This window comes from Bubalus bubalis, chromosome 23 (assembly GCF_019923935.1).
Source record: "Bubalus bubalis isolate 160015118507 breed Murrah chromosome 23, NDDB_SH_1, whole genome shotgun sequence".
NCBI lineage: Eukaryota > Metazoa > Chordata > Mammalia > Artiodactyla > Bovidae > Bubalus > Bubalus bubalis.
In genome coordinates, this window is record NC_059179.1 from 5,379,580 (window position 1) to 5,395,863 (window position 16,284).

The 16,284-nt window shown below is 34.1% G+C and overlaps 1 protein-coding gene across 1 annotated transcript in view; it reads left to right on the plus strand.

The window, feature by feature from the left end:
* The window catches only part of PCDH15 (protocadherin related 15), a 1,798,632-nt gene that overhangs the window by 1,233,551 nt on the left and 548,797 nt on the right, over window positions 1-16,284 (plus strand). The window contains exons 7-8 of the mRNA XM_045164127.1: window positions 5,490-5,650; window positions 14,393-14,548. Coding sequence (XP_045020062.1) covers window positions 5,490-5,650; window positions 14,393-14,548 — 317 coding nt within the window. The remainder of the gene's footprint in view (window positions 1-5,489; window positions 5,651-14,392; window positions 14,549-16,284) is intronic.

Here is a 16,284-nt window from a genome sequence, read left to right on the forward strand (position 1 = left end):
AATTAGAAAAGTAACAACCCCTTTTGCCACTGCCACCTCCACAGAATTTTTAGAGACTAACCCACTTGTGTTATAACTGTCTAGTTAAAGAAGCAAATACAATTTTCATGAAAATATTAAATATCCAATTATGACTTTAGTTCCTCTAATATATAATGTATATGTGTATATGTATGTGTTTAGTCCCTAATAGAACCAAACATATTCTGGGGATGAGTAAAACATATTCAGTCTAAAGATCACTATGAGTATGAATTTGTTGAATAAGATCCTTTCCTTGCCATGAAATCTAAATTTAGCTTCTTTGAGAAAAATCAAAACTGTCTAATGTTACTAAGTGGAAAAAGCGAGTCACTCCCAAGTGAGCAGGCCTGGATGGCTCACCTATCAATCCCTGGATGGACTGTCATTCACCAGAGACAAGGAGTTATCTTTATAATTTTTTCTAGAGTGGGCATTCTCTCCCTTCCCTCTAACTTCCCAGAGTGGATACTTTGCATTCAAATCTTTTGAGCCCATGTAAATTCTCCAGACAGCTTGCCACACCTATCTTAGCTTTGTAGCATGAAATGTAGATTTGGTTTATAAAAACTGCTGGAACATAAAATAAGTCATTTTGCTTTAGTTTCAACTGCTTTCTCTTGCAAGATGGAGTTAATAACATTAAAACCAATAACCATAATTCACATTTTTCAGTTTTTTTTTTTTTTTTCCCAAGGACTGCAATCAGTACTTCACATGCATTATCTCACTTAGTCCCCAACCAAACTAACAGGCTCTTCTTGGATGCAAATTACCTTATACTCCTTGTAAGAAGGGGAATGCGGCTGGTATAAGGAGGCAGTTTTATTGATTCATAAGTTATTTTACTGTATATTTCTCTTTTGATATATTCTGGGGATGACAGAGGATGAGATGGCTGGATGGCATCACTGACTCGATGGACGTGAGTCTGAGTGAACTCCGGGAGTTGGTGATGGACAGGGAGGCCTGGCGTGCTGCGATTCATGGGGTCACAAAGAGTCGGACACAACTGAGCAACTGAACTGAACTGAACTGGGCACAATTTTATCATAGTTAAAAATAAATAGCTATGTAAAAAGATCTTTTTTTTAATTTTATTTTATTTTTAAACTTTAGAAAATTGTATTAGTTTTGCCAAATATCAAAATGAATCTGCCACAGGTATACATGTGTTCCCCATCCTGAACCCTCCTCCCTCCTCCCTCCCCATACCATCCCTCCGGGTCGTTCCAGTGCACCAGCCCCAAGAATCCAATATCCTGCATCAAACCTGGACTGGCAACTCGTTTCATACATGATATTTTACATGTTTCAATGCCGTTCTCCCAAATCTTCCCACCCTCTCCCTCTCCCACAGAGTCCATAAGACTGTTCTATACATCAGTGTCTCTTTTGCTGTCTCGTAGGCTCTACTACAAAGCCACAGTTATCAAGACAGTATGGTACTGGCACAAAGACAGAAATATAGATCAATGGAACAAAATAGAAAGCCCAGAGATAAATCCACGCACATATGGACACCTTATCTTTGACAAAGGAGGCAAGAATATACAATGGATTAAAGACAATCTCTTTAACAAGTGGTGCTGGGAAATCTGGTCAACCACTTGTAAAAGAATGAAACTAGAACACTTTCTAACACCATACACAAAAATAAACTCAAAATGGATTAAAGATCTAAACGTAAGACCAGAAACTATAAAACTCCTAGAGGAGAACATAGGCAAAACCCTCTCTGACATACATCACAGCAGGATCCTCTATGACTCACCTCCCAGAATATTGGAAATAAAAGCAAAAATAAACAAATGGGACCTAATTAACCGTAAAAGCTTCTGCACATCAAAGGAAACTATTAGCAAGGTGAAAAGACAGCCTTCAGAATGGGAGAAAATAATAGCAAATGAAGCAACTGACAAACAACTAATCTCAAAAATATACAAGCAACTCCTACAGCTCAACTCCAGAAAAATAAATGACCCAATCAAAGAATGGGCTAAAGAACTAAATAGACATTTCTCCAAAGAAGACATACAGATGGCTAACAAACACATGAAAAGATGCTCAACATCACTCATTATCAGAGAAATGCAAATCAAAACCACTATGAGGTACCATTTCACACCAGTCAGAATGGCTACTATCCAAAAGTCTACAAGCAATAAATGCTGGAGAGGGTGTGGAGAAAAAGGAACCCTCTTACACTGTTGGTGGGAATGCAAACTAGTACAGCCACTATGGAGAACAGTGTGCAGATTCCTTAAAAAACTGGAAATAGAACTGCCTTATGATCCAGCAATCCCACTGCTGGGCATACACACCGAGGAAACCAGAAGGGAAAGAGACACGTGTACCCCAATGTTCATCGCAGCACTGTTTATAATAGCCAGGACATGGAAGCAACCTAGATGTCCATCAGCAGATGAATGGATAAGCAAGCTGTGGTACATATACACAATGGAGTATTACTCAGCCATTAAAAAGAATACATTTGAATCAGTTCTAATGAGGTGGATGAAACTGGAGCCTATTATACAGAGTGAAGTAAGCCAGAAAGAAAAACACCAATACAGTATACTAACACATATATATGGAACTTAAAAAGATCTTAATACAAAAGCTGAAAATCTACTGCAGCACCTTTATTAAATGCAACTAGAGTTTACATCAGTGGCTATGATTGATACTATGCTAATATGGAAGAAGCTATGGGTACAGATGTAGAAGCTGTGAAATTGTTTTTCCAAGTTTAAAACAATAGATTAATGGAGAAAGCATAAGTGCTCAATTTCATTGAAAAAAGTCTGTAGTTGGAAGCATTTTGTTGTTGTTTAGTCACTAAAACGTGTCTGACTCTTTTGCAACCCCATGGACTGCAGCTTACCAGGGTTTTCTGTCCACAGGATTTCCCAGGCAAGAATACTGGAGTGGGTTGCTAATTCCTTCTCCAGGGGATATTCCTGACCCAGGGATCAAACCCCTGTCTCCTGCATTGGCAGGCAGATTCTCTTATCACCAAGCCACCAAGAAGTCCATTTACAAGTAAATGACTCTCAATAACTACTTCTTGAAGGAAGAAGCATAAACCCCAGTATTTAAGGCTGAAAGATTGACTATGATGCTTGGAGAAAATATCATTAAATAGTTAACCACGTTAGTATTTTTACTGGGGTTGTTTTAGCTTTTGTTAGTGCTTTCAATGTAAGAACACAATTTTTTTTTTCCAAGTACATGCATGTGGTGTCATAATAAAAAATTACCTCTTTTATTTTACCCATTTTGGTTTTGTAGAGGGAAACTGAAGGTGAGTGGAGTTAAATAATCTATCTACCTTCACATGGCTAGTAAATGGTGAATCCAAGATTGGATTTTATCTCTGTCAGTTCCAAGGTCTGCTTTCTTCACCTCTATGATATGAGTGTAAAATTAATTCCCTTTTAATGATTTTAACCATGCTTTATTATGCCCTCTCTTTGTGTCCCTCATAGTATATATGTATACTAGAGAAAGAACTGCTAATGTTCTATTACGGGTTGTTGAATCAAGGCATAAATGTTAAATTGTTAATTAGTGTACTTATTATATATTTATTTTTCTAGTCAGAAAATAGAATCATTTAATTTGTTAATTACATATTGAAAACACAGACTGAATAATTTTTCAAAGGTTAGCTATGTGAAGCATTTGTAAAAGAGTATATATTCAGGCACAGAACATATTTATAGACAAGAAAATGCCACCATTGTCTGATCTGTGCTTTTGACTATCTGTAGATTATATATTTGCCAGTTCAGTTTTTTTTTAAAAAAGAAGGATCAGTTTCACTCATATACTTAAATGTATGTGCACTAATATGTGCAAAACTAAAAGTAAATAGTATGCCATTTAGAAAAGTGTGTGTGTGTGTGTGTGTGTGTGTGTGTATTTAAATATTCAGTTCAATTAAGTTCAGTTCAATCACTCAGTGGTGTCCGACTCTGCAACCCCATGGACTTCAGCATGCCAGGCGTCCCTGTCCATCACCAACTCCCAGAGCCTACTCAAACTCATGTCAGTTGCGTTGGTGATGCCATCCAACCATCTCATCCTCTGTCGTCTCCTTCTCCTCCCACCTTCAATCTTTGCCAGGATCAGGATCTTTTCCAATGAGTCAGCTCTTCTCATCTGGTGGCCAAAATATTGAAGTATTTAAATATTACTTAGATATATCACTGTGAAAGAAGAATGGTGCCTTTCAGCATTCTGTAGTGAAATAAAGCTCATTGGTAATAATATGATAAACATTATAGATTATTATTACTATTATTAACATTCTAAGAAAAATCTTCAAGAGACTCTCCCTTTTGTTTATAATTATGCAATGATATAATATTTAGGCCAATTTTGTACCTTAAGGAAATGCAGCAAATGCATTTTGTATTATTATTCTTCAAGCTAGATTCAAATTTATAGATTATCTATGGATTCTTGTATACTATCCTAAAGCAGTGAATTCTCTAGATAAAGCCCATTTATTCAAATGTCCTTAGGAGGGTACATTTTTATTTGCATAGTCACAACTCTTCTTTATGCCGTAAGTTTAATAAAATGGATCAGCTGAAAATGATTGCTGTAAGTTATAGTGCCTTATTGTTTGTCGAAGAAATCATTGCAGTATGAGGGGAAAAGGGGGGTTTTGAATTGCATCAGTGCTGTTTGTGTTCAACCTATAAAATATATGGACTCTTTAACAAGAGTAGGAGAGACTAGAAATCTACTCTCTTATTCACCAAATGTCTAAAACTCAGCCCACTGGAAGAATAATAAGAAAACAAGCATTGAAATGTGACATTAAAATAGTATGTTGTTCTAGTTGAGTACTCCAGACATGCCTTAAAGAAGAACAGCTTCTCTTGTGTATCTGCACATTAGTTTTGTCTTTCACATTAAGATTTATGTTTCATGGATTTGCTGTAAGATAAAAGAGAAAAGAAATAGTTCTCACCATGGGAGTCTCTGCTACTTCTTTATCTTTTCCTTTTTCTTCCTTTCTCTTACTTTCAGGATATCTTTTTTCATATCAGAAGTCTTACTGAGTGAACTGAAGTATCAGCCTCTGTTATTATAGGCTTTTTCTTTTGTTCAGGATAAAATTCAGTGATAACTCCTGTGAGAAGTGATGGACAGGGAGGGGAACACACTGATGCTCTTAACAGGAAACAAGAAATAGATGGTGAAACTCACCAAGTGTTTGAATCTCTGCCTTGCACCTCATCTTCTTAAAATATCATTTACAAATAGCATTACAAAGATTTTTTTTTTTGCCTTTTTGAAACAGAGCATTTTCTATATCATGCCAGATAAAAGTTTGAATATCTTCTGCTTTGAAACAGATTTGCAAGTCAGCCAGGGTATGAGTTTATGAACCTTGTTGAAGAATGCATACATGTAGAATGTATTTTCAAATAACTTTCTTTGGTTTGCAGGTACAATTCTGGTGGATAATATGCTGATCAAAGGGACTGCTGGAGGACCAGACCCAACCATAGAACTCTCTTTAAAGGACAACGTGGATTACTGGGTATTGTTGGATCCTGTCAAACAAATGCTTTTCCTGAACAGCACAGGCAGAGTTTTGGATAGAGACGTTAGTACATTTTTTTTTTTTCCTCTTTGCCCCTCTATTACAACTCTATTATAATTTAAATATTTGCATGTATTTGTTAATATATCAAATTTTCATTGTATAATTTGAGTTTATTTTCAGTGTTCGTCAACAAAAATATTTTTTTTTTAAACTCCTTGAAAGAAGAATAAGAAAGGAAGAAGGACCATCTGTCTGAGAGAACCATTGTTTGTCTCTTCTGAAATCTTGGAAGTTTATCAAATATCTGAATAAGGAGAGAGCATAGTGCTCAGAAAAAATGGGTGGTAACCTTGGAAAAGTAGGATAAGCCCAGCCTAATTCATGGCAAAGTTTGAGAGTACATCTAGGTGTTGGCTTGAGGACAGAAAGTTCACTTGGATTGCTAACAAGAGGCTGCTCTTACAAGCAGTAAGTGTTGGTTGAGAGGTGAGTGGCAATGTGCTTACAAAGCTGACAAAAATTAAAAGAAGCTGAGCAGAAGTTTCCTGGCAATGTCTCAGCCCCGTCATTCTCAGGCATACCTAAGTATTTAGATATTAAGAACACCTACATAACCAAAGTTAAATGTCTTCTTTCTGAAAAAGTTGAAAAACTTGAGTAGACATAAGTAGCTCTCTAATGCAACTTTATTTTCACTCATTCGTATTCTAGTCTTGAGTGCCGAGAAAAGCATGTGTGAATATGTACATATGGGGGTGTCATAAGCAGTAATTGTACAGGACCTTGTGAAAATTCAAGAAGTACATCACATTGCCTACTCCCAAATTTCCATTCTATAAAATTCAAATGTCAGATACTCAACCTAATGAACCTGAATCATCTCCCTACACTGTTTGGGATTTATGAGCCACTGCAAATATGATGAGGAGTATATGACTCCCTCATCTATTTCACATCTAAATTCAAACTCTTTAAGAACTTTGTGGTGAGGTGGGCAGTAATAGAACTCTCCCACCAGAATGGGCTGCCCTTGTACAGTGGGAGAGGCCCATAATTCAGTGACTGAGCAGTTGGGGCAGATGTGGAAGGAGGTGACAAGAGGAGAACAGGAATGGATCTGTTGTGTTCAACCTAGAGGGGAAAAGTTATCTCTGATGCTGTTCTCATTTCTACCATTGCCCTCACTCATTGTGTCCTGTAATCATAGCAACATTCTTTGCACCCCACAAATCAGAGTTTTGCCTGGGTTGCTAAGACTGTCTAAAATGGAATAAGGATAGCTGTTATCTTAGAATTTATCTTGCCTTATCTTGTCTTATATTCAGTCTTGCTTTTACGAAAACAATTTGAATAATGGCACAAATTGGCAAGCTCCAAGAGTCTCCCCAAGCTGTGTTACTCACGGACACCTTTCTTTTTTATATTATATCTGGTTTCAGGTGTAGAGCATTAGAGTTCAGCATCTGTTTACACCACAGGGTGGTCACCACAAGTCTAATTGTTATCTATCACCATACAATTGACTGCCTCTACTTAGTTTGCCCATTCCCACAATGCATCTTTTACTGGCTTTAATTAGGAACACTCATATTCAAGTCATATGAATTTTATAATGTAGCATGTTTGTAGAATTATAGAATATATTTGTCTAATTTATGTCAATGTCATTTTGTATTTTGTTCCCTTTTTTATTTTTATTTTTTTTCTTTTTTTTTAATTTTATTTTATTTTTAAACTTTACATAATTGTATTAGTTTTGCCAAATATCAAAATGAATCCGCCACAGGTATACATGTGTTCCCTTTTTTAAAATCACCTATGATTATCCTATTTGGCTTGTTTACTGGTAAATTACTTTCTTTTTGGAATCACTTTGTTGTTTGTAGACCTTTTAATGTTGCCCTGTCTGACCAATGTGAGGTGGTACCTCATTGTAGTTTTGATTTGCCTTTCTCTAATAGTTAGTGATGATAAACATCTTTTTATGCCATCTATTGGCCATCTGGATGTCTTTTTGGAGAAATGTCTTTGAAGGTCATCTGTCCATTTTCTGGTTGAGCTGCTTGTATTTTGTTGTTGAGTTGTATGAACTGTTTATATATTTTAGAAATTAAATTCTTATTAGTCATGTCATTCACAAATATTTTCTCTCAGGCTTTAGACTTTTTCCTTTTGTTTACGGTTTTTCTTGCTGTAATGAAGCTTGCAAGTTTAACTAGGCCCCGTTTATTTGTTTGCTTTTATTTCTATTGCCTTGGGAGGCTGACCTAAAAAAAGAAAAATTGGTAAGATTTATGTCAGAGAATGTTTTGCCTGTGTTCTATTCTAGGAGCTTTATAGTGTCGTGTCTTAAGAATATTTAAGTCTAAGCCGTTTTGAGTTTATCTTTGTGTATGGTGAAAGCGTGTTTTCTAATTTCATTGATTTATATGTGACTTTTCAACTTTCCTAACATTGCTTGCTGAAGAGACTGCCTTTCCCCATTGTATATTCTTCCCTTCTTTTCCAAAGATAATTATCCATAGGTGTGTGGGTTTGTTTCTGCTCTCTCTATTCTGTTCCATTGATCCATTTGTCTGTTTTTGTGCCAATATCATGCTTTTTTGATTACTATAGCTTTTTAGTATTGTCTGAAGTCTGTGAGGGTTATGACTCCTGCTTTGTTCCTTTTCCTATGAATTGCTTTGGGTCTTTCAGTGGTTTCATATTAATTTTAGGATTATTTATTTTTGTTCTGTGAAAAATGTCTTGGGTAATTTCATAGAGATCACATTAAATCTATGGATTGCTTTGGGTATTATGGCCATTTTAACTATATTAATTATTCCACTCTAAGGGCATGAAACAATCCAAATATCTTGACATCTCTTCTTTTAGACTCAAAGTTGGTAGGTACACAAAGAGCTTTGACTTCTATTCCCAGCCAATATGCATTTAACTACTAAGTTTTGTACTTTTATTTCCATAGTATGTTCTGCATTTGCCAACAGCATAACTCCAGTACAAGCCCTCTTAATTCTCATTCAAGTTTGGAACCATATCCTAGTAATTCTCCTTAATATATTTCACAATTCAAATTGTTCCAGTTTTAGTGCCTCAAAGCAGAGTTCTGGCCTTTTCAGTAGATGAATCTTCATTGCAAACTGTTTTATTTCACCCTTGACATTTCCTAAATTCTATCAATCTATTCCTTTTATTTAGAAACATATATTCTCAAATCCAGGAAAACTAACCTAACAACTGTTCTCTCAGCATAATCTTCCTGAGTCAGAAAGATCCACTGGAGAAGGAATAGGTTACCCACTCCAATACTCTTGGTCTTCCCTTGTGGCTTAGCTGGTAAAGAATCTGTCTGCAATAGGGAGACCTGGGTTGGACCCCAGGATTGGGAAGATCCCCTGGAGAAGGGAAAGGCTACCCATTCTTGCCTGGAGAATTCCATGGAATGTATAGTCTATGGGGTCACAAATAGTCGAACATGACTGAAAAGCTTTCACTTTTTCACTTTCAACATAATCTAATTTTTTATCATGCCTTCCCTGATACTCTTTTTGAGCTTATGCTTTGAAATGACCTTAATCTATTACCACCAGTTGGATGTTATCTACTACCAAGACATGTCTCAAAATGCTACTCTCTACATAAAAGTATTTCCTAATAGTAACACTGATATGTAATTTCTTATTGTAAACTCCAGAGCCTTTGAAATTCTCTCTCTTTTTCTTTTTTTTTGACCACACCATAGGGCTCTCAGGATTTTAGTTCCCCGACCAGGGATTGAACTTGGACCACAGCAGTAAAGGCACTGAGTCCTAACCACTGGACTGACACGGAACTCCTTCAAAATTCTTTTTTAACTCACATTATTGCTTGCTTGCTAAGTTGCTTCAGTTGTGTCCGACTCTGTGCGACCCCATAGACGGCAGCCCAACAGCCTTCTCTGTCCCTGGGATTCTCCAGGCAATAGTTATCTACATTTATCTCATATCAGTTTTATAGAATTTGCTTAATGTACAAGGACTATGTCATATTAATCTTAAAGCATGTTGAATTTTGCATAAGTACAATTAAATAAATGTACTGTCCTTAATAGTTGATTGTGAAAAACCTACAAGTTTCTGTATATTACATATATCTAATAACATTTTCAAATAGGTACTTTTTATTTTTGGCAACTTCTTTAAATATGCCATTAATTATGAAAGTTTAATTTATAAAGTACACTTAACTCTGGCCAGCCATTTATGTTAAGTTTTGCTTCATCATTTAAAAAACATTTCTACAGCACATTACATCTTTTTTCTTTTCATTATCTTCTAGTTTAATTTTTGAAGTAATTATTTTTTTAAATTTTGTAAAAAGTAGTTTGTATGTAGAAAGAAAAATCATGGTAACATCCTTTCATTACAATGAGGAGTGAATAACTTTTGCCTTTGCTTTATGAAAAATAAAATCTATTCTTATTCAAGTTGGCAAAATACTTATTTTCCATTTAAATTATTAAATAATCCAAATATTGTTGTTTCTAGAAAAATCTCATTTCTCCTTAGACTGAATATGTATGCTATAATCAACACTGTTCACATCAATACATCATTTATAAATGCTTCACTTTGCATTTTGCAACTAATTGATTGTACAACAATTTTTTTCAAATAAAAAAAAATCTTACATATTTATTGGAAAAATTCTTCCTTTACTTCCTTTACTTTAATTCAACCTTACTTTGCAAAGATCATTTTCATCAACTGTTGGTACATATCATTCCTGAACTTTATCTGTGTATGTCAAAATGTATTCACACATGTATACTAACATATGGATATGCAAGTATACATTTAAACTGGACCTGGGTTCGATCCCTGGGTCGGGAAGATCCCCTGGAGAAAGGGAATGACTATCCACTCCAGTATTCTGGCTTGGAGAATTCCATGAACTATGTAATCCACGGGTTCACAAAGAGTTGGACATGACTGAGTGCCTTTCACTTTCACACCATACTAAACAATTGTCTTTAAATTTGGAAAATAGTTGGCATGTCTAGGGAAATATGATGGTAATCACTCTAAATAATTACCCTCAAATAATTTATATACAACATTATTTTTTCTGATTTGTTTCATGAATGAAGCAAATTAAGAGAATCAGAGAAGATCGAATTGCCATGACTTATTTTTGCCACCAGTTATTAAAAATAAACCAGAATTTTCCTAACATTCCTAAGTTTGTTGGAACCCCTTCACTCTCACTAATAGCCTTGGTGGAACTGTACTTGGTATTTTTATGACCATCTTATATAGAAGAATAGAATCTACTCCAATATGAGATCACAATGAGTGTTATATATTAGCCACAGGGAATTCTTGCCTTCATCATGATCCATTATGGTTGGAATTTATTGCAAGCCAAGTTCTATCTATGCTACTAACATTTGCATAGGGAACTAAAGTTGTTAATGACAAGAGTTCCAGGTGACCTGATTATATCTAATTTATGGGCACTTAGCAGGACTAAGTAGGGGCTCAGCACACTATATTTGATTCTCTACTTGCAAAGATTATGACCTTTCTGATATGGAATGATTTTATAGGTCTCTTTTGCAATGTTTATAAGATAAATAATTTTAGAACATAAATTGTCACCTGATTGTCTTCAAGAGGTGTGTCAGAGAGGCTAATAGTACAACTATTTATTCTGTTATTTACTTTACAATTGAATTAGACAGGATTTTTCTTAAAAAGTCTATGAAGATAAATACTGTAAAATCATAATCCACTGTAAAAATGGAGATCATATAATTCAAATTCTTTCCAGAAAATTTCTCAGATCTAGTCTTTTAAGTTATGTTTTAGCCTCAAGTGTGCTGATTTTCAGTGACGTGGCTTGACTTTTTGGATAGTTCATTCTTTTCTGTCCCACTTTGGATTATTAGAAAATCTCTGCTTACATTGAAAGCATATGCTTTGTAATACTTTTAATTTATTATTCTTATTTCTGCCCACTGAGACTACAATGAATAAACTGATCTTTTCATAACAACCATTCAGATGTCTGATTAATCTTGTGATTTTTAGTTTAGACATTTTGAGTTTTATCACACATTTTCAGTGTAACTAGACTTCACATCCTATTTGTCCTTGAAATTGTGCTTATTGTAATCCACCTATTCCTTCATCTATTATTAATGCATATGAAGTAATTTGTATTATTATTCAGCATTGTATTATTTAGTGTTGGCATGAAAACCCTTCTTTTACTCATCCAAATTTTATAATTATATTTTCATATTAATATTTGTAGTCATTTATTATTATATTTGGGCAATAAAGTTTTGTTTCTAATACAAATAAGGTGATTTTAATTAATTATAAAAATTTAGGATTTTGAAACTTAATTATGACTCATTAAAATGATTTTGAACCTTGTTTTGTATCATTACATGTGTTATATATCTTTCTGGGCTTGTGGTGTTCATGGTATTCACAGATTTTTATACACATGACTTTAATACCTTTATATATGTTAGTTATTTAAAGTAAATTGGAGGGACTTCCCTGGTGGTCAGAGGTTAGGCTCTGCACTTCCAGTGCAGGGGGCATGTATTCCATCTCTAGTTGGGAAATTCATATCCCATATGATGTGTGGTACAGCCAAAAAAAAATTTTTTAAGTGAATTAGAGAAGACATTAGATTAGAACTCAAAGCTGTGTGACACTTCATTAGAGACCTTCCTCCATATGATAATGATGCTTCTAGTTACTCTTTGTAGATGCAATTATTCAACCAGGTACAATACAATTCAACTGCCTTTCTCTTTATTGGCCATAAAAATACCTTGATATTAAACAATGTTTTTTCAGGTTAGGTATGTTTCTACAATGTTCCTCTCATTAGAAATGTGACATTTTTAATGAACCGAGTCTAGCTTCTGGTAATTATTGTCGTATATATTTCTGTGCATGCATGCTAAGTTGATTTAGTCAGTCCTGCTCTTTGTGATCCTATGGACTGTAGCCCACCAGGCTCCTCTGTCCATTGTTCTCTTGGCAAAAATACTGGAATGGGTTGCCATGCCTTTTTCCAGGGGATCTTCCCGACCCAGGGTCGAACTCGCATCTCTAAGTCTCCTGCATTGCAGATGGTTCTTTACCACTAGTGCCACCTAGGAAGCCTGCTATATCTTTAAATTGGTTTTAATCCAAATATTTAATATTTTGTTTTATAATCCAGGATGATATGTTTGTATTTTATTGATTTTTTTTTTTACATTTTTGGAAATTTAGCTTTTTATAAATAAAAACTAGTTTGCATTTTATGTGTTACTATATTCCTAGTACAGGATAAGTTCGTATAATACTTATAATTATTATGATAATTCTGTCATATCAGCATTTATTGTTATCTTCATTTTTAGAGATGAACAGACTGAGCACAGAGAGACTTTGCATCTAGATCATATAATTCATACGTTATGGGACCACGACTGCAAGCAAAGTCGTACAACTCCGATAGTACTCAGCCATGTGTTCTAGGCACAGTGCTAGTTACTGTGTAGAGAGATGAAATCATGACCAAAATAGCATCCTCAGCTTTATGAAACTTCCAATACAGTAAAGAGAGACAAACTACAACAAATATATAAAGTGTATAATATGCCATGTGGTGCATGAAAAGAGCAGTAAAAACAGTAAATAAATAGAGGGGAAGTTGAGAGGAAAGAGCAGATTGGAGGCGTGGCATTCTAAACAAGGTGGTCAGAATAGATCACACTAATAAAATTATATACAAAGATAATTTTATAAACTCAAAAAAGATTTTAAAAATTACAAAGAAATATTTTGTGTCATTACTTTGTATGTCTAGAGTCAGAGATGCTGACTCTAGATATACAAAGATATATCTAGATGCTGACTCTAGATATACAAGGTAGATATATCATACTCCTGCAAGCCCTTTGTCAGCACCTGAGTAATAAGTGCCTCCTTGATGAAAATTCTCTTTGTAGAACTGTATCATAAAATAATTAGACAAACTAGCACCTATTTATGTGTAAAATGTTTATTGAAATATTGCTTAAAATGACAAAAACTAACAACAGTAAACATATCATTATAAGTTTTTACTTAGGCCAAGTGAGCTATAGATTTATAATGGAATACATACTATAGATTCATAGTAGTGTATATCAAACTGCTGTAGTAAATCTATATTTGCAAGCATGAACAAGGGATGATAATCTCATATGTGTGTGTGTGTATAAGACTATTTTTGGAGAGAAGAAAAGATTGAAAATTAACTGTATAGATTTAATAAATTTGGGTTGTGAATGGATTCTCTTCTTTTGGTTATCTATATTTTGGTTTATATCAGATATGAATATTTAATATTTTATAAAAATATAAATAAATGCAAATTTTATAATCTCTCTACCCTATGTATATTATCATTTATACATTACTTTTATAGATTAGAAGCTTATGTCATTGCTTCTTTGACTTTTTTAAAGGCCAAAATTTGTAGCATCCCAGCAAATCTCAGCCCTCACTTTTGTGATTGTGTTCATTGCTAGTCCTCCAATTGTGAACAGAATGCTACCTGAGATCCTATTTTTTTTTAATTGAACAATGAAGTAATCACGATTGTCTTCTCATCCATAAAATCGTATAAAATGGATCAATTTTTATAGATTACTATAATTTAAAAGTAAATAAGTATAGAATATTTTATTAAATAAGTACTTTGACAATAGTGAGCGACTTCAGTTTCAATTGTTTTTTAGAAGGTGCAATTTCTGTGTTGCAGCCTCCAATGAACATACACTCTCTCGTGGTACAAGTTCAGTGCATCAACAAAAAAGTGGGCACTGTTATCTACCATGAAGTTCGGATCGTGGTGAGAGACAGAAATGACAACTCACCCGCATTCAAGCATGAAAGCTACTATGCCACAGTAAATGAGGTCAGTTTCTTTCCACCTTTCTCTGTTTCCTCTTTATCAATATGTGTAACTGACTGCATATTATAAATATTTTGAAATCATCCCTCTGTAATAATAAAATAATAGACTGTTTAGAAATACCAAGAAAGCATTTCAAAAATAGTGCTTTAGAAGAATAGGGTCTGAGTGACTTCTAATATGGTTTTAGGAATTCACTTTGCTACAGAAAAAAAGAATTATTTATAATAATGACCAAAATATTGATATTTGTATCATCTTGGACAATTTAATGTCTGAATCTATATACATATATGGTTGCTAAGGTTTATCAGCAGCTATTCTTATTGTCAGACATAACTGAGCGACTTCACTTTACCTTTTCACTTTCATGCATTGGAGAAGGAAATGGCAACTCACTCTGGTGTTCTTGCCTGGAGAATCCCAGGGACGGGGGAGCCTGGTGGGCTGCCGTCTATGGGGTCGCACAGAGTTGGACACGACTGAAGTGACTCAGCAGCAGCAGCAGCATTCTTATTGTAAAATGAGACAGACTAATTTTTTTCTTTTGTATCTCTGAGGTGGTAGCTGTAATTAAGTACTAGAAGAAAATACATATTTAAGATTTTATTAATTTAAAGTTATTTCCTCAATTTTGAAATCAAGTTTTGGCACATTAAAAATAATTAAATATAATTAAAAACTAAATTTATTATAAAAATGCTCATCAAATTATCTAAAAAATATTTAAAAAGTAGTATTACTGATTTTATTGTGCTGTGCTAAGTCATATCAGTCGTGTCTGACTTTTTGCGACCCTATATACTGTTGCCCACCAGCCTCCTATGTCCATGGATTCTCCAGGCAAGAATACTGGAATGGGTTGCTGTGCCCTTCTCCAAGTATCTTCCCAACTCTGGGATCGGATCCACATCTCTTATGTCTCTTGCATTGGCAAGCAGGTTCTTTACCACTAGAACATGCTTTTTTTGTTGTTTGTTGTTTACTTTTGTTTTCCTTTTGAGCCAAAATCCATAAGCCAAGAATCTTTTTAATCTTACTTTTTTTAATGGTGACTATTATATTAATTTTGGGGCATTCCATTAAATTATAAAATGTTTCTAAAGTATCTCTATTATCTATTATGTGTAATTTAGACACAAAAAATGAACATTTTTAATAGCCTCTACTTTAGCAAATCATATTCCTTCTATGATGTCTATTTTTTAATCTTAAAAATACATATCTACTTTATAAGAGGAAATCAGTACACTTTGAGCATTAAAACAGCATTGTGCCTATAACTTCTACATTATTTTTGAAATTATTTAAAATGTGTCTTATTTACTTCAACATTCTTCTGTTCATTACAATTTAAAGAAATTATATTTCTCATAATCTGAGAATTTCTAGATTTTATTGCATTAAAAAATAAGCTTTTTAAAGTTTAACAGGGAAAGCTACTTGTCAGTCAATGCTCAACCTTTTTGAGGTACCTTTTACTTAACAGATTTCTGCTAAAACAGACAAATGCTTATTAATGTAATTAATCATGTTATATAATAATTATTTAGCATTTTATTTTAGCATCTAAACTATACTTTCTGAATGAGTTTTTACTTTGTTCGAGTGCTAGTTTTAGTTGAAAATAAACTGAAAGATAAATTATCTTAGGCAACAGCCTAATTTTAAAATCCAGTCTTGTACCATGTTTAACTGTTCTTGGATACATGTCTTTATTTTCTAAAACAAAATTTATA